Below are 19,793 nucleotides of genomic sequence, written 5' to 3'. Positions count from 1 at the left end.
TCTTCCCGGAATAAATCAGAAGATAATTTGCAGTCTTAAAAAATGCAGATGCTCATTAGTTCAAGGCACAGTGCTTAACTGCACTCTGCACTGTGTCATGTTTATAAAGCATTTGCCACAGGCCCAATGATTGCTTAGAGCACATACCACCATTAAGTTATTTTGCCTCTTGCAGTCATAAGGCAACAAAGGATAATGTGCTCTTTGAAACAAAATGAATACACTGATAGGTCAGCAAGGAAATATTTTACTGCTACAGCCATACTATGAATAAACCCAAAGATAAAATATGATGTTAGAACCACAAGGCATACAGAACTGAGGCTGAAGGATGAAAAAATTCCCAACCAAGGCAACCCTGTCTTCAGCAGTTTGCAATTATAAATCACATTTCAAAGGTTTCTCTCTCAGAAGAGATACTTGGTTTTGAGAGGAATTACTCTAAAGGAATGTTTAGTACCCTGAACTGAGCTAATCAATGTTAGTCTCTTCCCCAGACCTTGAGTTCATTAATATTTCATACATACAAATGGAAGCCCTATTAGCATTTTAGTTTTGCCCTAAGTAGTTTTATTTTATATGACTGCACCTGTGCTTCTGTTTGTCCCATAGGATCAGCAACAGGTTCAGATCTCTGCACAGAAATCAAAAATGTCATTTTTCCACATCACCAATACATTCAGGAAATAGCTTACACTCATCACAAGGGGACTCAGTTTATATCTTCTTGAAATCATTATGGATTTCTTCCTTCCTGAGCTGTAGACAACGCTTTTTCACACAAGTAAAACTGGGAGAAAAGACCTCATCTATAAATCTCAGAGGGGCTTAACATCAGGGAATATTATCTATCTCAGAAGCTGCATGTCCAACATCCAAGAAGCAGTGCAGATCTCACACTCTTATTGTGTATATTTTTAAGCATGTCTTGTCTTCTGAATTAGGTAGAAAGCCAGAAACGGTCAGCTTCCCCAGATGATGGTCAAGCACTAGCCACAATACTACCATGTCCAAACTCCGGTTTCTCACCACTGAGAGATATCTTGGGCTTTGCTTTTTCACCCAGCTCTGAGATGGGCATGTTAATCAAACAGCACCCTTTTATCCTCACAAACACGTTGAATGTGCTGTCTGCAAAGCACCCCAGATTCCATGAGCCCACAGAGAGGGTGGAGGAGTTGTTTCACATCACAGGGCGTTGGCACACAAGGCCTGGAAAGTAGGCCCGAGGGAACAGTATCTGCATAAAATTACTTCATCATAACCCACTCCACTCATGAAACTGAACCACGTTATTAATGGGTTATTAATAATGATATTGTTCCCAGAAGGACCTAACAGTGCCTGTCATTCTTCATGCTGGCTTTTGCTTAGTTTATGTGTGACGGATCCCAACAGCCTGGAGGGGTTTTGCAAAAGGCTGGTGGAGAGGGGATATGTGCTTGCTAACAACCTGCCTCTCCCACACCATTAGTCTTCACGGGAGAAGAAAGTCTCAAGAGGCCTTAGTAAATATGACTGATGGCAGAGGAAGTGCCTCACACACACCAGTTTCTCTCCCTCCCTCCTCTCTCAGCCCTAAGACATGCTTCAAATATGAAATGTCATTTTTTGCTACGCAAATGCTGGCTGCAAACCCTGGCAAGCACCCGCAAGACTGATGAGACCCAAGGCATATCAGGGGTCCCCAGTGAGCAAGCCAACATGATGCTAAGACCCAGAGCTTGGCTCCTCAACCACTTCAGTAAAAGGAAAATCTCCAGTGACTACTTCTATAAAAAGCCAGTTTCCCTTAATTGGGCCAGCTCAAGGCCCAATTTGCCCAGGGACAAAGTTTTCCCCTATAGGCAGGATCACTGCCTAGAAGGTGGTGTTGAGTAGTTCTGTGCAATTTCTGGGTTGCTCTATTGCCATTCTGAAGGCCATAGCTCTGCCCTGAATTTATCTGAAAGCAGAGTCTGTAGGATAAGTTCTCAGTGCCATGGGTTAAAGAGTTGGCAGGAGCTGTTTTGACTATCTAATATTATTTCAGTATCACATGTGTTGAGGCTTTCCCTGAATTCTTCTCTGATTCGGAATGCAGTATGTCATTCAGAACCCCACTGTCCTGATTGCAATTTTCTACAGTCACGTAGAATCCACCACTTGCTAATTTTTTCCAAACCCAAATTATTGTCATTATTAAAAAAGTCTGCTTTATGTCTAGTCTGACTTAGCTTCAGCTTCATTGGCTCTTGTTAGTAGAAGTAGCTGAGAAGTTTTCACCAAAACATATACTATATTTTTTTAATTGTGGAAAAGGTTTAGTTGCAATGGGGTTTCTCAACTCCTCCCTGTTGGGCAATTTTTAGCTGAAACTTTTCAGACTACCAGTCAAAAAATATGTTTTGTCCTTGCACCTTAATAGCTTGACATGAAATAGAAATAGCCCAAATCAAAATGACACAGACAGAAATTATTTACTCCTTCATCCTTTCCCTGCAAGAAGTCTGTGTGGGTGTTTGAGACATAAACTTCAAATGCTTTCACTGCTGCTTTTGCTTTTGAAAGGTACTTTACAATAAAGAAGTAAATATAATTATTTCACATTCAAATGGCACTTCTTCATCCTGGAAAACTGAGTATATTTTAAAACCAATGTATAAATATGCCTGTTGTAAATCACAACCCACTAGTGAACTGAGCTGACCGTACAGCACCGGCCACACTATGCTGTTTACGAGAAGAAATTATATATTTCTTTTGCGGAAGATAGAGAAGAGTTATCCCTCACCAGTTTTCACTGCTGGAATCAGGTCATGTTCTGCAAATAAAACTACATCTCAGAAGGCTCAAGCTCTCATCCAGAAGGACTATATAGCCTATTGAAGAGTGTGTCCTGGCCCAGGTCCTCCAGGCAAACCAGCTGCCAGGAGGGCTTTAGGAAGACCTTGGTGTTGGGGAGAGGGATCTGGAGAGCAGAGTGCTTGGAGTCAAGGATCTGTGTTTCACAGACCCCCTGTTCTTTACATCTTCTTCTCTCCTCCCCTTTCCTTGCCACAGCACTACACTAGGAACCCCAGATGATATCCCAAGCTATATCCCCCCAGCTCTCCCATGTCTACTTGCTGCAGTCAGCACTCATCCTCCCTGAGAGGGTCCCCCCATGCAGGGAATCATGATCCTGCCATGAGGCAGAAGGCAGGATAGGAAGAAAGAGGCCAATCTCTGAAGGAGAGGAAGATTTGCTCTCCTAGCCGCCATCCATGTTTGGGGCAGGGAGGGACATAAGGGCTGTAGACAGCTGTATCTGGGGCAGGATGGTCACCAAGGAGAAGCATCTCGTTCCCTGGTGGACCTCAGCCCCCAAGAAGAAGGGAAGAGCCTCAGCTTCACCAGCCTCAACCCTGTTTGTCCTGCCACTGTTGTTCACCCTCCTCTGGTCTACAAGACAATCGGCTATGGGAACCTGCATCACTGGTACCGCAACCCCCAGTGTAGATCTGGATAGGGAAGCCTGCTGAAGTACTTCTGTAACAGACAAAACAGAAAGGGAAAAGTCTCAGAAGTACACCAGGATTACAGGTGGCACCTTCCAGTGTCTTGGCAGGCAGCCTTCAACCTCTCTTCACAGGAAATTCTGCCTCTATTAGTACTGTTCTGTAAGCACAAAAACACACAAGCTCCTTAGTCTTCAGGCAGTATCACTAACAATTGCTTTTTCGGCTGTTTTTTATCAGTTCTCAGAAGCAAACTTGGTCATTGCCAGATCACTTCCAGTTCCAGGAGAAAAATCCCACACTGTGTGCAGAAGCAAAGTCATCGATTCTGACTCACGCTGATTTGCTTGAGCCCTCTTGAACTTGTTCCCTGAAATTGTCCTTTCAAAAGATGCCAGAAATATACAGATGCTTTACTGGTACTGTAATCGCCCTGGGAGCTCAGACACCTAGGACAGCTATGGGCTGAAACAGCAACACTCACAGCTTTTGCTAGGCCTGTTACTTTGGAAATAACAGTGTGATTTCCAGAAAAGAAAGCAATTCCTATAAAGCATGGTTTAGAAAAAGCTTTGGACGACTCGGAGCTCTGCTGTTAGTGGGTGGTCTGGAAGCTCCAAAAAACGCAGGAGCTGGAGGAAGGAGAAAAACTTCTGTCCCTTCTAAATGATTCCTTCACTTAAACAAACGTACCCTTACCCCAAGAATGAGGCAAGGACTATCCCACATTAAAGGAGGGGTTAAAGACCTTTGCAAGAATTGGAATGCACAAATTGCTGCCTTTTTAAAAGCCAGAGGATGTTTTTCCAGAATGGCATCGCTTGCACAGAAAAGTGCCGCAGGGAGCTTATATTTTACTCAAAACACAGAATAACATCAGAGTCCAAACACAACCAGAAAATAAACAAGCTAAGTCAGTGCCCCACTAGAAACTGTAAAGAAAGCTGCCTTTTCAGTTAGCTATGCCATTTCAGGTTTGTTTACTTTTTTTCTTTTTTCTTTTTTTAATGCCAGTTTCCATCACATCTTTATAGCTTGTATTTCTTCATAAAGTCATAATGGAAAGGGAAAGCTGTTTTCTCTTAGCTTAAACAAACAAACTTGACTTTGTTCCCATCTGCTGTCACTATCTGTTCTCAGAAAGTGCATGTTCCAAAAACAAAAGCTTATTACACAGGAGAAATTCTTGTAGTCCTCAGGAGTGGCAATGTTTGCATTTGGCAAAGGATGCAAACCCTTGGCAGAAGTAGTTCCCCCTCAAAACTGAGTTTTTCCTGTTCAAGCTCAGCCACAGACTGAGGATTTGCTTTGTTTTGCAGTCACTCAGCTTTGCCCAGATGTCCTTCAGCAGGAAAAAAGAACAAAACAAAAAAAAAAAAATCCAAAGCCAGGTTTTGATTTCTTCTTTCACTCCACATCTACATGTATTTTTTGTTCAACAGGAAAATCAAAGAATCACAGGATGGTTTGGGTTGGCAGGGACCTTAAAGATTATCTTGTTCCAACCCCCCTGCCATAGGCAGGGACACCTCCCACCAGACCAGGTTACTCAAAGCCCCATCCAACCTGGTCTTGAACACTTCCAGGGATGGGACATCCACAGCTTCTCTGAGCAACCTGTTCCAGTGCCTCACCACCCTCAGACTGAAGAATTTCCTCCTAACAGCTAATCAAAATCTATCCTCTTTTAGTTTAAAACCATTACCCCTCATCCTGAGGACTGATGAACTAGTGAAAGCCAAGATCTATTCCACTGTCACAAAAAATGTGACCTTTTCTCAGGAGTAGATGGGGAAAGAGTGTCTGGCACTGGCCCCACCAGCTAGGAAAGAGAGGAGAAAAGATCAGCCATGGGAATGTGGTCTGCCACCATTTATAATCCTAGCCATAGCTGGGCAGTCAACAAAGGAACCACGAGGAGGGCTGTAAGAAGTCATTCAGCAAAGTAGAGAGGAGGGATTGGGACATCTCAAATAAAAATGCTTCAAAAAAAATAACAAGGTTGGGCATTAGCACAAAGAAACACCTCCTCCATTCATTAGGATCTCTTCTAGGAAGGTTATAAGGCTGATAAGAAAAGGTAACATTTTCTTTGGAGAACTCACCTTTTAAATTAATTTCTTGGGAAAAAAAAATAAAATCTCCAAATGACAATTTTTGCAAAGCATTCTAATTATATGCTGTCATTGTATAAAGGGAAAAACAAAAAATGCTTGGGTCCCCATCCCCAAACCATGGAAGGATCTGCTCAGAGGTTCAGCATGAAGCACAGTGGTCCAGTTCCCTCTCCATCTGGGTACCTTCCTGACTTCCACATGGAGAGGGAATAATCAGTGATGCCACCCGTCAAACCTGCCTCTGGAGAGGTGTTGGCCACATTTCCAGGCATTTGACTGAAGAATGTGTCATGCACCTCCCCTCAGCAAGCAGACACTTCTCAAGGGGAACCATGGGTCGGTTGCACACACACTTCTAGTCTTGAGAAGGACAGAGCCAAGTCTGCTCTCCTTTCTGCCCTTCAGTCTTCTTCTGGAGAGTCCCACAAAAGGAACTGGTAGGCAAACACCACAGTGCACTTCTCAGAGCACCCATCACACACACACTTCTGAACAGCGTTCAGTTGGCCATGGTTTATCCCACACGTAACTCGCAAGGGTGGAGCACCGGTAACCCGAGACTCCAAATGGTGACAATTACATGACCACCGCTGGAACAGGTCCATTCAATGATGGGTAATTTGAAATCCCCAAAGCAAATGATTTACTTAAATTCTACTAAACCACCAGAGTAAGTGAGCACCTTCAGACTAGGCATATTTGTTGCACCATAAAGGTGAGCTGTTGTGTAATAAATCAAAACCATTACTGACTTTTTGGTGAGTTATACTGAGCTGTGGCTGTTCTTAAGACAACCACAGAAATAGACTAACAGACAAAGATAAAGGCAAGGAAATTATGTGAAGATGCAAGCTGTACTAATTTTAATGAGTGGACAAGGGAAGGCGAAGAGTGCTTTCAGAAATATCTTTTTTTTTTTTTTTCGGCTATCTAAGGACACTAGAATCTCAGATCACATTATTAAAACCTACTGTGATTGAGACCTCAGTAATGATTGCGAGCAGAAGGATCTCTGGGCCAGTCTAAGATGATTAATTGCTTGTGATGCCTCCAGAAACTCAAGAGAGTCCATGCAGCACGAGATGAAGTTCAGATTCCCCACAGCGCCGTGAGCATATGCTTTGCATCCTGGCAGCACAACAGCTAAGCGAATTTGCTTTATTTGTGCAGCCCCCGGGGTGCTGGGAATGATGGCAGGCAAGGGGTTAAGTAGTGGCATTGTGGTTTCTGGAAGGGAAAGGCATGCCTCATTAACTGGCTGGAATTCGTGGAGGATATGAGCACCAGGGTGGACATGGGAAAGGCAGCAAACACCATATTACCAAGGTTTTCAAGGTACATTGAACACAGGTCGGCGAAAGAGGTCAGTGCTGATGGAGCAGATGATAGCAGGAGGTGAAAATGGCCCTGAGAAATCAAGGGCAATGCAGAGGGAGTCGGGAGAGCACAGCGGGTATTTAATGGGAGAAACTCACCTCTATGCAGCCTCTCCATACACGGCTGTGACTTCTGAAACTGGCCCACCGTTCCCAACAGAAAGAAGGATAACAAGTGTGTGGTTGGCTCTTGAAAACATCACCCATTTCCATGCATTTAGTTTCTCCCAGGAGTACCACCCTCCATTTTCCAACCCATCGTTTTCATTTACAAAGCTAACATGGTACAAGATATTGATATGTAATTTAATGACTCTCTGGTTCCCAATGCAAGTGTCCTGCAATTTGTAGAAGCTTGAACGTGTCCAGGTACATAGGGCAGACATTTCACCTCCTGAGGGTCACCTGCATCCCCACCAGAGAGCACACTAACTGCAATCCTATCTATCTGTCCCTCTCCTTTAAATACTGTACCACACAGCTCCCTTCTTTGCCAACTGTTCAAGTAAATCAGAGTCCAGGATGTTTCTGTTATTCTCTGTTTTAAAATTATAAAGGCAAACTGAGGCATAAAGACTAGATTCATGCACACAACGACCTCAGCGCCTTGTTATCCAAAAGGTCACTGATAGGAAATGCATTCATGAAACAGGAAATGTTGGTTTTGACTGCTTTATCTGTCTTGAGGAATTTGGATAATGTTATTGTTATAACAGTATCTCACTTTGATGTAGAAAATTAAATAACCATGAAAATGCAGCCAGAGCTGTGCATAGCCTCCTGCAAGAGCAATTCACGTTAGCCTAGTAAAAAAGTGTTTGTTTTCTGCTCTCTGGCTCCAGAAGCGTTCAAATGTTCTACATGGCATGGTAAGTGCAACACAGAAGCTTGAGAGGATACGAGGATATTCTTTTCATACTCTTTTTTGGGGTGAGGAATATGGATTTGACCCCATTCTGCAGGGAATCCAGCTTTTTTGTACTCCAAGCACGTGTTTTTCCTCTGTTGGTTTATAGAGGTAAAGGCAAACCACCTGCTCCTTCCCCATGAATCTTGTGTTTTTGTGTTTTTTGTTTGTTTGTTTTTTTATTTTTGTTTTTTCTTTTCCTCTAAACTATGCAACAGTTTTGGGTCAAATCCAGAAATAGTTATAGAATGACTTGAAGTCTTTTACTTAGGGTAGCTCAAAGGATTGTACTTTTCTTTTTCTTGAGTCAAAGCTTTATTAGAAATGCATGGCCCTGAGACAAGAGGAGCTAAAAGGTACAAGGAAGCACTGCACATGCTGGGAAGATGGAAAGTCTACTTCTGTTACCTCCTGATACTTTGGGCAAGGCTGACCTGGGCTTGTCTGCTCAGCTCTGAGCAGCAGTGTGCACAACCTGCTGCTTTGCCTTGCAAGCTTCAGCTGGAAGATTTACAGCAGCACTAGCAATGCTCAGGGAGGATTGTTCATCAGTCTGTAACATGGACTTCATTGTGATTTACACTGGAATCCCTTAGTTGCATATAAAGTACACTCAGACTTACTACGTTTGCTTTTTCCTCTGGTCAAAAGAATTCAATTGGGAAAACCGTATATGTAAATCCATTCACTTATAGCATTTATTTTAATCAATTTTGCAATCTACTTCTCAGGAAACAGCACTCTAAATCTAAAAATTTGCTATCCCCTAATCACCAATGTTGAGGGACTGTATCTTATTGTGGAAGAAAACAAATGGCCAACAAAACTGATCCCCTGACCTTATGCTGTCATTTTGCTTCTCTCAGTACAGCATACACAGCAAATTATACATACCAGCTAAAGCACAGCACCTGGTGTCTCAGCCAGGGTTTAGGACTTTCCTTTCTGCTTTATTTCTGAATATCAGCTGTAAAATTACATCCCAGGTCGATAACGAATCTTTCCATTTGAACCTGCACGGGGCCAGAAACAGGAACCACTCTGTGGTTAAGCCACTTCTTGCTGGCCAAACTCATTGCTGATGTTACCAGCAAGACCTGTTGCAGTTATTCAACTTTGTTCTCACCTTCCAAGAGCCAAGAGACAGGAGAAAACACTTGTGAGCACTTCAAATGCAGCTGGACTCGATGATCCCCGTGGGTTTCTTCCAACTCAGGATATCCTACGATTCTAAGAAGGCCCTTGGTCTGCAGGGCTGTCCCACCACACAACTGTTTGGCATAACATATGAACCCTTTCAGCCCTGTTCTAATGTCCCCGGTTATCTTGTGGGCAGGTCCACCCATCCCCATCTCTCCCTGATGCTAGGGAAAAGCTCTGGGCATCCAGAGCCTTTGGTTGTAACTTGCATTGCCAGTATTTGGCAAACTCTTAAGACACAAGCATGCCTAAGAGACTGAGGATCAAACCCTAAACCAATCTTGTACTACAATACATTTCACTTTTTTTTTCAATTTATTTTTTTGGTCCATTGAGTATTTGTTGGCCCAGGTATGATTTGGGACTGGAGAACAAGCTCAAAGCACCGTGAAACCACTGGTACTCTTTCACCTGGTGCAGGTAGGCTTTGGGATGGCCATTGGGAACCAATGCACTGCTCAGCTGCTCCTGCTTGTGTGCCCTGCAGAAGCAGACTTTGGGCTGAGGCCAAAGGAAAAAGTGCCTCCAGGTTCCTGCATGCAGAGGACGTCAGCCTTGATTGCCTGCAGAGGTGTGCTCCTCTTCCAAAGCAGTTCCCTCGAGCAACCAAAGTGCCAAAAGTGAGGATGCAAATTCAAATGCATTGAAGCAAACCAGAGTTTATTTAGCATTTATTACCCATTCTGCTGTTATACGTGTCTTCTTCTGTCTCCATTTTCCTCTGGTAAACATAGACCTTTTCCTTTTTTATTTTTTTAATAAAATATATAAAACATTGTGCATTGCTATCCATAGGAAAACTGTAGTTTAACAACAAAAAAAAAAGAATAAGGCACATTCCTGTGCAGCATCTTCAAATATATATATATATATATATTTAAAACAAAACAAACAAAAAGAAAACCCTTTTCAACCTCTTTGAGGTTGTTAACATCTCACCAATCACTGACACATCTCTTATATTACCATAATTTCACTGTCGGAGGTGGGTTGGGTTGTGTTTGACAGGGGCCAGCAGGGAGAACAGACTCAAAAAAAAATAGGATTTTATCCCTGAGGTGTCAGTAAAAAATAAAAATAAAAATGCTCCCATTGAAAAGGAAGATGAAAAGACAGCCATAAATAACTGAATACACTATGGCAAACATCCAAGCACCGAGATGATTTCACGATGGAAGAATCCCCCCCTCCCCCCCATCCCCCAGTTCTTAACAAGTCATTTGCCGTTGGGTTTTAATTAGGTTAATCTCATGGCTTCTGAAGTCACAAGACAATCGGTCGGGATTTACCTCCCCCTCCCTTCCCAAATCATCTTTCCAGACTTGTAGTTTCGTTCACAATTCTCCCAAAGTCCTCAGGAAAGAGAAACCCCAAAATTCTAAATGAAAACCAAAACCTAGATGACTCCTCTCCCCAGCCAAGAGGGGAGCGCTTGTACCGCAGCGTGCCAAGCTCCATGCCCCACAAGGGAGGACTCTAATCGCCGGCTTCCTGACGGCTACTAAGAAACAAAGTTGGCAACCACCTCTGATGTAACCAGAAATTGTCCATGAAGAGGGGTGATAGCTATATGTCAGGGAAAAGGAGAGGGGGAAAGCTTTATTGCTGTCCATCCACACTGCCCCAGGTAGTACTCCTGGAAGGAAAAGAGGAGACATCCAGGTGAAACTGCTCCCCCCCCTCTCCCCTCTACCAGGTGTGGAGGAGCAGTGCGGGATGGTTGGGCTCCCCACCACCTAGTAGTAGCGGTTGAGGCTCCTGGTCCCTGGGATGTCCGGCTGGCCGTTCATCCAGATCTCCCGGATGATGCGCTCCCGTTCCTCCAGCCTCTGAGCTCGCTCCAGCTCCTCCGCTGACGTGAAGACGTTCATGTTCAAAGTCCTCTCGAACCTGCGATGCCTGCGGGCAGACAGGTCGGAAGTGGTGTCCGAATCGTCGTCGCTGTCGCTGCTGTCACTGTCGCTCTCCCGCTCCCGTGGAGGTTTTTTGGCGGAGGAGCGTTTGCAGTCCGTTCGGCAGGACACCCTGAGCACCAAGGCCAGCAGTGTCAAGACGAGTCCAATGCACACTCCGGAGACAAAATACAGAGCAGCTCGCTCAGGGTTTTCTGGAAGGGGAAAGGAAACAACGCTTGAGAACAACCCTTAAAAGAACAGAACGCACAGTTTGCTCCTCTGTGCAAATACCAGTAATACTCTCTGGAGGGGCAAAGTTTCTGATGGGTCTTTTGCTTCCAAATGTCCTTTGCCACCTCTCCCCAGGGAAGCTAGGGAGGGGAATTTAAATGGTGGATTTTTGCCAAGGCATTTACCCACATGCAGAATGTGGGTTAGCTGCAGTTGCATCTTGGAGTTATCTGGAAGGGGTAGGAGCAGCCCACAGAATTAAATGCTAATTCCAGTGGCTGTGGGAGTGGGGCTGAGACCAGGGAGCTGCACACCCAGCAGCAGCTGAGTGCAACTCTCTGTCACATCCATTATCTTCACACAAGGAATAAAGATTATTATAAAGCTTTATACACTCCCTGTGCTGTGGCCCAGCAGAAATGGCAAGCCTTACAGCACGGAAAAATGTGTATTACTTATTCATAGGTTTCATTTGCTTATCTAAGGCAAGTGTGCTGGCTTTCTGCCCAGACCACCAAAAAGTATACCTGTGCTGCAGAAGCAGAGCTGGAGTTAGTGCACTAACAGGATGAATCCTGCATGGCCGCATTTCAGAGGTGATATAACAAGACTCCAAAGGACCCACAGTGCCTTTTAAACTAGGTTATCTTGTTTACTTACTACAGTTTTTTTTTGGTTCGTGGGACTACTTAGAAGTGTAATTATGATAAATGTTGTTACTGTGATTCCCCTGGGCTGAATCATCTGAGCATATTCTGGGTTTATAGATAGACTGAATGGGTGAAGATGAACCAAGCAGAAGTGTCAAGACCAGCTCTACTCTGCTGTGTCTGTTGGGAGTCCTGAGTTGAGGGATGGAGTCAGCTCCTCAGATGAATCCTACTCCTTTGAATTCGGTGACAGAGCTGTAACAGTTCCCCCAGCTGAGAGCCTGACACTGCATCCCTGGAAGATCTCAGTGACTAAAAGGCTCGGCCCTACCTTCAGCTCCCCACACTGTGCTTTTAGAAACTGATTTCCTTAAGGAAAGATGAACTGGAAAACATTTGGAGATACTCAAAACTCAACAGGACAAGATGCTGAGCAACCTGCTCTAACTTCAATGCTGACTACATTCTGTGCAGGGGCTTGGACCAGGTGACCTCTGGAGGCCCCATCCAACCTAAATTATTCTGATTCTGTGGTCAGAACCTGGACACTGGCTTGTGTGTGGTTCAGGGCAATGTGTGGTTCAGTGTATGGAGATGCTCATGGAACAGTTACAGGAAAGACATGACTTTGTGCTCTGCATTTCTCTTCTACCAAAAGCATCCAAAGATGACTGACAAACTAAGGAAGAGGAAGATGTCATGATAACCTGAAAACTGGCTAATAAAACTTGAGACTTGCTAGAGGGGCTCATGTGGATGGTGTGGAGAGAGAAAAAGAGACTGAATAGAGACTACAAAAGCAGGAAAAGAGAACTGCAAAAGATGCATTCAGCAATGCAGAAGAGGAAGGAAATGCATCAATAGTTCGAGTGGCAAGGGATCAAAACCAGAGGTTTTAAACTAAAATATTTTGACAAGAGTGAGCCAGCAAAAAGCTGAAGGTAAATGAGAATATAGCAGAAAGGTATGAGAGGATGTGCTGGCAGCTCTTGTAGCAGTCTGGCTAAGTGAAATGTTGGCTTCAATGAAGTTAACAGCAACCCTGAACTCAAGGGACAGAACTCAAATTAAATTAAAGCTTAAGCCCTGCTTGTGCTGTAGCAAAGCCATTGCCCATCTGCTACAGTGTGAACACCAAAGAAGTGGTCTTAATTTCAGACATTTAACAACCCCAGGAAAAGCAGAACCATGACTGATACTGCTTTTACCTCCATCTGCAGTATAAGTCAGGACAGCAGTTGCACAGCTTCCCTTGCAAGTAGGTGTAAGGAAGGCTCCAAGGACACCCAGGCAGCAAAGAACAAATGAGCAGGAGTGCTCTGTTTGTCCTGGAAGACACTTGGTCCAGTCTGCCTCTGTTCTGTCTCTGGCTGACAAGATGCCAGGCACACTTTCCTGCACACCACATTCCTGCACACACATGGGCTTGATTTGGTTGCATTAGTTCCACTGCTTGCTCTTTTAAAGCAACTCATAAAAAAAACATAGATTTGAGCCTGAGACACAGACATGTGGTTTCTCTTCTCCCATTTTTGTCCACGTCCTGCTTTTCCATTCTCCTCCACGCTCCTTTTTCCATGCTACTGTATCCAGCTCATGAGCAAACTGCACCTCAATTACTACTTAAGCAACCATTTTTCATCCCCTGCTTGTCCTTGTGTGTATAGCCCTTCATGCAGTGCAAGGCTGTAATTGAATCTTTGGGCTCCACTGGCATTTATGAGCTCCTACAGCTACTCTGTCAACATCTGAGACACTGTCTGGACTTCCTCACTCAGCTGTAACCCTATGTTCAACTGCAGTCTTGGCATTTATCACGCATACAATCCACTTGCACAGCAACATCTCTCTTTTCACAGCAGAAAGAGCAAATTAAGCTAAAAACCAGGGGCTGTGCTTTTTCTCTGTTGGAGTAGCCAAGTCAGCAACAGCCTAAATTTGGGGGGCTGACAGATGATTAGTGATCTTGAGAACCTCCCCCCATACATGTTCTCCTTGCTAAGTCCAAAAAGGGGCAAACTTTTTCAGTAAATGTATTCTCAGCATCTTCCAAAAACTCAAGAGAGGCTCAGATTCATCATGCAAACACTGACACCTCAAAACACTTACTGTATATGAAAAACTCTTTAAAAGTGTATGGATATCAGTGGCAGGAGTTAACATAATTTTGGTATGCATTCAAGTGTGTGTATGTGTGTGCCCTACTACACACTTTAACACATGGATTTTGACCAGAGCAGCTTTTCCTTCCCCTGAGCTGTGGATGACAGCTCAGAGCTATGTTTTTCTCCTAAACTTTTAGCAGGACCCAGTTGCTGTCAATCTCTCTAGTTGGCGTTTCCTTCCCTCCTCCCTGGTATTTCTCTTTCTGGACTGAAAGCATTGATGAAAATGTCATTGATTCAAGCCTGAACTTAATCAATGCAGACAAAAGATATATGCTCTTTACAGCCCTTTATACAAAAGCCACCATTTTCTATGTGCTCAAACTGACCAAAAATTAGAAACACATTTTATTTTGTTTTTCCAACCAAACCAGCAGCAATTATGGAGCCTGTTTCCTGAGGGCTAACAATCTGCTGGGAGCATCAACCCAGACTGCCATTAATTCCCCAGGAAATGCCCCGGGCCAAGGTTGTTATTGCTATTATAACAAATTGTTTCAATAAATAAAAACCAATCTAGGCATTAACACTGCTGGCTTCCTGTGATGGCTTCATACATTCAGAAACCTCAGTGGGGAGGAGAATTTGAGAGGGCCCCAATAAAAGGTTCGGCATTAAGCATAGCCAGATGAACAGTAGGAGCAATATCTTCTAGGGAATTTACAGTTAGCCCCACAGGCTGCTGAACTCCCTTGGTAGAACAGAGAAAGCTCTCCAGGAGCCCCTTATTAATAAGGCTCAGGCCAAGCAGTCCAGAAGTTGGAATGATCTCCCCTGGGTTGTTTTTTGGAAGTTCCTTGTTAATAACTTGGCAGCATTGCTCTCTGCTTATGGAAGAAGAATAAAACATGGATTTATGTAGGTTTCCCTCTAACAACTTCAATCTGAATGGGGCTACAAAACTGGAGTAAGTCACCTGTCCGAAGGAAGGCATTGGGAGTGCTCTGATACAATTGGGACATTTAATATTTATTTAATCACAAGGGATGGTTCTGGTCTTGGTGACAGACTGTGACTGCAGAGCCAGTTCCAGCTGTCACCAAGAGTGGTGAAATCTTCCCAAGCACTCAGACAGGTTTTGGATCAAGTCCATGACAAATAACAGGTCTGAGGTTTACAGGCAGGGATTGCATATAATTAAAAACCTAACTCTGTAACAAAAATCAGCTTTCAAATTAGGGGCATCCCTGAGCCTTTTGCAGGACTGAATTCTGAGCAAGACATATTTGTCTGATCAGCTTGTAAATTCACTTGTCATAGATATTGTTGACTCTTTCTCCCTGTTTCTGAGAAATTGTGTTCAAGGTTCTTGAAGCTGGGACAAGACTAACACCAAACTGGCTGTGATACTCCTAACCATGGTGATAGCTGCAAACAGAATTGACAGTGAGAACCAACACTCCTGCAAAGAGCCTTTGCTTCCTGCTGTGCTGTGACTTTTCAACCCTCATTTGTCAATAGGAATGTTCCCAACTTTTATACAACAACTTCAGCCAAAAAGATGATAGAAATGAGCACAGATTTCACTAGCATTGGTACTTTTCCCCTCTGTGGATTGCAAGACCCTGCATGTACCAATGGTGCAAATGACAGAGCCTGCAGCTCTTTATTGCAGCTTCCCAACAAAACTTATCATCTTGTGAAGAAAAAGTAAACACCAGTGAGCACATGATTTTGATATTCTCCCCAAGCCAAGAGACACCCCACTGCCAGGAGGCAGGAAAATAATAGATTGTCCTTACAAGTAATAGAGTGGATTGTCCTTACTCTTGACCCATGCAATACCAAGTGCCCGTAACTGCCTTTTCCTGGAGTGGATTTGAGGGTTTACAGCATCCCCTGTACCAAAAGCAAAAATTTTCTTTATATATCACCTCTGCCTTTTACAGTTTACTCTTGCGAAGTCCTGTTTTGAGCCAACTCACCAGCACAAGCAAAACCTGAATACAGCAATTTCAGTTTGCAAAGTGTACCTGAGGGACGTTTTTAGTGTCAGGAAACATTGCAGTTCTTGCATTAATGTCTCCCTATGGCACAGAAGCTGTGGTTAAGAGTGGTGAAAATTGTGTGAAGCAGAACCAAAGTCTTCCTGGCTGTCCGGCACCCTGCCTCTCCTGAGACACTTCTGTGGCTCCTCTATGAACATCAACAGTTGCTGTGGCTTAAGCTTACTTCAGGGCTCAAAACTCAGGGAAGCATGAAAATTTCCAACTATTTTGCTGCTCAATGTCTGCAGGATGAACGGGGGTGGCTTTGCAGTGCTTTAGTTTTATGCAAATGACATTTGTGCCCTGTGACACAGCTTGTCTTTGGAAATATAATCTAAAACCTCCACATTCTCACATATATCAAAATAAATCATGCCAATTCTATCCTCCCTGCTAAAATCAAAGAGCTAAATTACATGTAGCAAATAAAGATGGTTTAGGACATCTGCTGTTTCAATCCACAGGGCAGCCATCAATTATTTTTGTGATAAATAACAAACTGAACATCCATACCATTGAGATCAAAATTCACCTAACAGTCATGGTGCAACAAGCTCCTCAACTCCTCACTGTAAATCAAAGTTGTGAGGTGTCGGTTTTGCCTATTTGACATCCAGTGAATCCAAACACATCACAAGGAGACCACATTGTGAGAGGACAAGCAAGTTCCACAGCAACATGACAGTTAAAGCTGTCATTATTTATTACTGGTGCTGGAGTAAGTTTTAGAGGCTCCTGCCAAGAGTGACACCCTGGGAAGGGGATGAATCGAGGCCTTGTGCCCCATAAAAGGAATGCAGAGTCAAAGAGTTCTGCTGTGGTAAATGGAAGCTAAGTCCTTGGGGCATAGTCAGCAGTCCTGAATCCTAGTACCAACTGGCCCCTACCATAAATCCTACAACCTTCTGCTACCCATTACCATTCAGATGGGGAAAATAATGTTAACAGGATTTTATTTTATAGTAAAGTTGGGAATGAAGGTATTTTTTTCATGTCAAAAATGGCAGATATAGGTAAAAGAGGGGAGAAGTGTGATACATAGAAGATTCATTTAATGTTTGCTTTTCCTAATCTTTCCTTAGGGAAGTCCATACAATGAAAATATATCCCTTTCAGCCATCTTTTGTGAAGAACATTACTACTTCTACTTAATCTGCCTGCTTCTTCAAGGTGTCATGAAAAAACAGGACCCAATGCCACCATTCAATGACTAGAAAGTCAGAACTTTGCATTCACTATTCATGGTCCTTTTAGAAGGACTGTCCACTAAGTGTGCAGAAAAACTCTTCTTAAGCTACTCAGTGATTCCAAAATGCAAAGCTCTAGTTAGTTGTTTCAAATCCAAATACTTGTCTGTAGCAGCATGGTGGTATCTCAGCAAAACCAAGAGCATTGCACCAAGAATGCATTAGTATTTAGTGAATCGGCAAGGCTGAATGGCACAAAGACATGAATAATTGTTGCTCGTGAATACAGGAGTTTTAGTTATATAGACCCCAGCCTAACTGTGAGCAGACCAGTTGCAGTACACAGAATTATTAACAGTGTGTAGTGAAAGAGCAACACGTTAGTATTACTAACAAGGTGCATACAAATATTTCATTCAAATGGAGAACAATCTGCAATCCCATAAGAAACTTCCTTCTGTGGAAAGCAGTAGTTTGCCCTAAAATGTGTTGAATTAGTGCATCTGATGTTACCCAGACAGTGCTCCTCCTATTCTGGGCATGGCTTATCCAACTCTGTAGTCAACCTCTACTTTGACAAGGCACCTCACAAGATGGAAAACATTTGCACTACGTCTCCTGCCTTTGCTGGACTTTTTGCTATCAGTGGTACTGACCCCAAGCAATGAACAGAGCACACAGTCTCTATCTCAAGAGCAACTTTTTAACACCAATCTTAAAGGCAGATGGTTCCTCTGCTACTTGAAAGCTGCATGTGGGTGAAAGATAAACTGTGATCCAAGGAAATCTTGCTCTAAACTACATTTAAATATACAATTAAGCAGACTCTCAAGCTACTTCATCTTCACACTTCTACTGAAGATAAGCCAAATTCTCTTAAGCAGGGTAATGATCTGAGTGTTGCTTATTTTCCAAATTACAGGACAACAAGCTTGCCTTCCTAATGTGCCAGGCTTTGATCTCCAGGAAAATGGAGCATTAGGAATAATACAGCATGTAAGATTACATTGTATTCAACTTCAGATGAGAGCAAATCCAGGGAAGCGCAGAGCACAATAAACCCTCTTGTATACTGTCAGCTAGGGCTGCCCTCGTCAGGTCTTTCAAGGGAGAATTTGCTGAGAGATGAATGAAAAACACCAACAGTTCAAAGAAGCGGATTTAGCCCTAGGTGGCTATGAAACATAGGCTTGTTTGAGGGTCTACAAAGAGCCCAGAGAGGTGGTGGCCACCAGACCTACCTGTGATGAAGGCGTATGCTGCTAGGATGTTGCTGAGCAGTGCCATCTCTGTGCTAACGCCCACGGGCTCCATGCTGCTGGTGAACACCGGCGGTTGTGTCTCATCCACAGGAAGCAGGAAGGGGGTGTTGTCCAGAGGGTAGAACGTGGCCGATCTCCCTTTCTTCTTCTCTGCTTTTGAAACAGAAAGGGAATGAGGAACCAGGCAAGTGTACCAGCACTGTCCTGCCCTAGCCTCACAAGGTCAGCATCTGCATTCAGAAATCCAGAGCTGCTCAGCAGCAAGCCACCCAAATTTGCTCCTCTTTTGGGGGTCAACTAAACCTTTGCAGTTACCTTCAGTTGAGTCCATGCCCTGTCTGCATCCAGACAGCATCTTCTCTCCCCCGTCTCCTGCTCTTTCATGTCACCACTTAAACACACCCACCTACGTTACAGCAAATATGTAATCAGGTTTCTTTTCTCTTATGTAAATCAAAGGGGCCTTTATCAGCTAAGCTTGTTATAAGCCAGCACACTGGCTCAGAAAACACCGGCAGAGTTGGCAACCCTCCACCAGTGTCACGCTGCAGCGATCCATCCACACCTGGCAAACAGACGCACTTTTTCTCCAGCTTTTTCGGGGAAGGGCAGATTTGAGTTTATGACTTCCTTCAGAAGCCTGCTTGCATTGTGTTTCACCCAGACATCATTTCCCCTTCGGAGAGGTGAGTGAACTTGGGTTTATGATTTGATTTTATTTGTTGAAGACCGGAGCTAAGAATACAGCTAATTCCAGGAGGCTCAAAGCGACCCTTTCAGACCTTATCAGCTCACTGCTGAGTACTCCCTGCACCTTGATCTGCTGGCAGACACCCCCACCAGTTATAAAACACTAATTGTTTTAAACACACAAAAAAAGTCAGTGCACAGGACCCAGTTCCATCATCCATGTGACTGTTTAACAGTAGCTGTTACAGATTTCCAGGCTCCTTTCCCCATGTGTCTGGTTCCAAGCAGCACAAGGTAAAATCACAGACTTGCACCTGGCTCCCATTTACCTGCAGGTATTAAATTCAGGAAACTGCCGGGTCCATCTCCTACAATACAACCAGTGCCATGCAAGAAAAGGCACTCTGACCACAGCCACAACATGAGGTGTTCTGTGCTCACCTCATCTGCCTCTGTTCCCTAAAAACCTGCCAAAATGAGACATCACCTTCACCCTCGCGCTGTGTGCACTATGAAGAGGCACAGCCCAGGGAAGCAATGACAGAAATCGAGGGCTGTCAAAGAGAACAGGTAATACTGGGTGGAGAGGCACTGAGTGCACGAACATGCATGCAGTAGTGTCAAGTCCTAATCTGCCTCACAGGAG

General features: G+C 43.9%; 1 protein-coding gene across 8 annotated transcripts in view; it reads right to left on the bottom strand.

Annotated features, from left to right (window-relative positions):
- Positions 1 to 10,286: 10,286 nt before the first annotated feature.
- The window catches only part of EVA1A (eva-1 homolog A, regulator of programmed cell death), a 199,771-nt gene continuing 190,264 nt past the window's right edge, over positions 10,287 to 19,793 (bottom strand). For 4 of the 8 annotated variants that reach the window (XM_084515727.1, XM_084515729.1, XM_084515732.1 and 1 more), the window contains 2 exons: positions 18,437 to 18,610; positions 10,287 to 11,186 (listed from right to left, as the gene is read on the bottom strand). In XM_084515727.1, the coding sequence (XP_084371853.1) occupies positions 10,816 to 11,186; positions 18,437 to 18,610 (545 nt within the window). In that variant the 3' untranslated portion in view covers positions 10,287 to 10,815. Of the gene's footprint in view, positions 11,187 to 18,436; positions 18,611 to 18,772; positions 19,167 to 19,793 lie in introns of those variants that run through there. The other 4 variants (XM_084515728.1, XM_084515733.1, XM_084515730.1 and 1 more) reach the window with 3 other exon arrangements.

The sequence above is a fragment of the Aythya ferina genome (genome assembly GCF_964211825.1).
Source record: "Aythya ferina genome assembly, chromosome: 3".
Lineage (NCBI taxonomy): Eukaryota > Metazoa > Chordata > Aves > Anseriformes > Anatidae > Aythya > Aythya ferina.
This window is presented reverse-complemented; position numbering and strand designations above follow the sequence as displayed.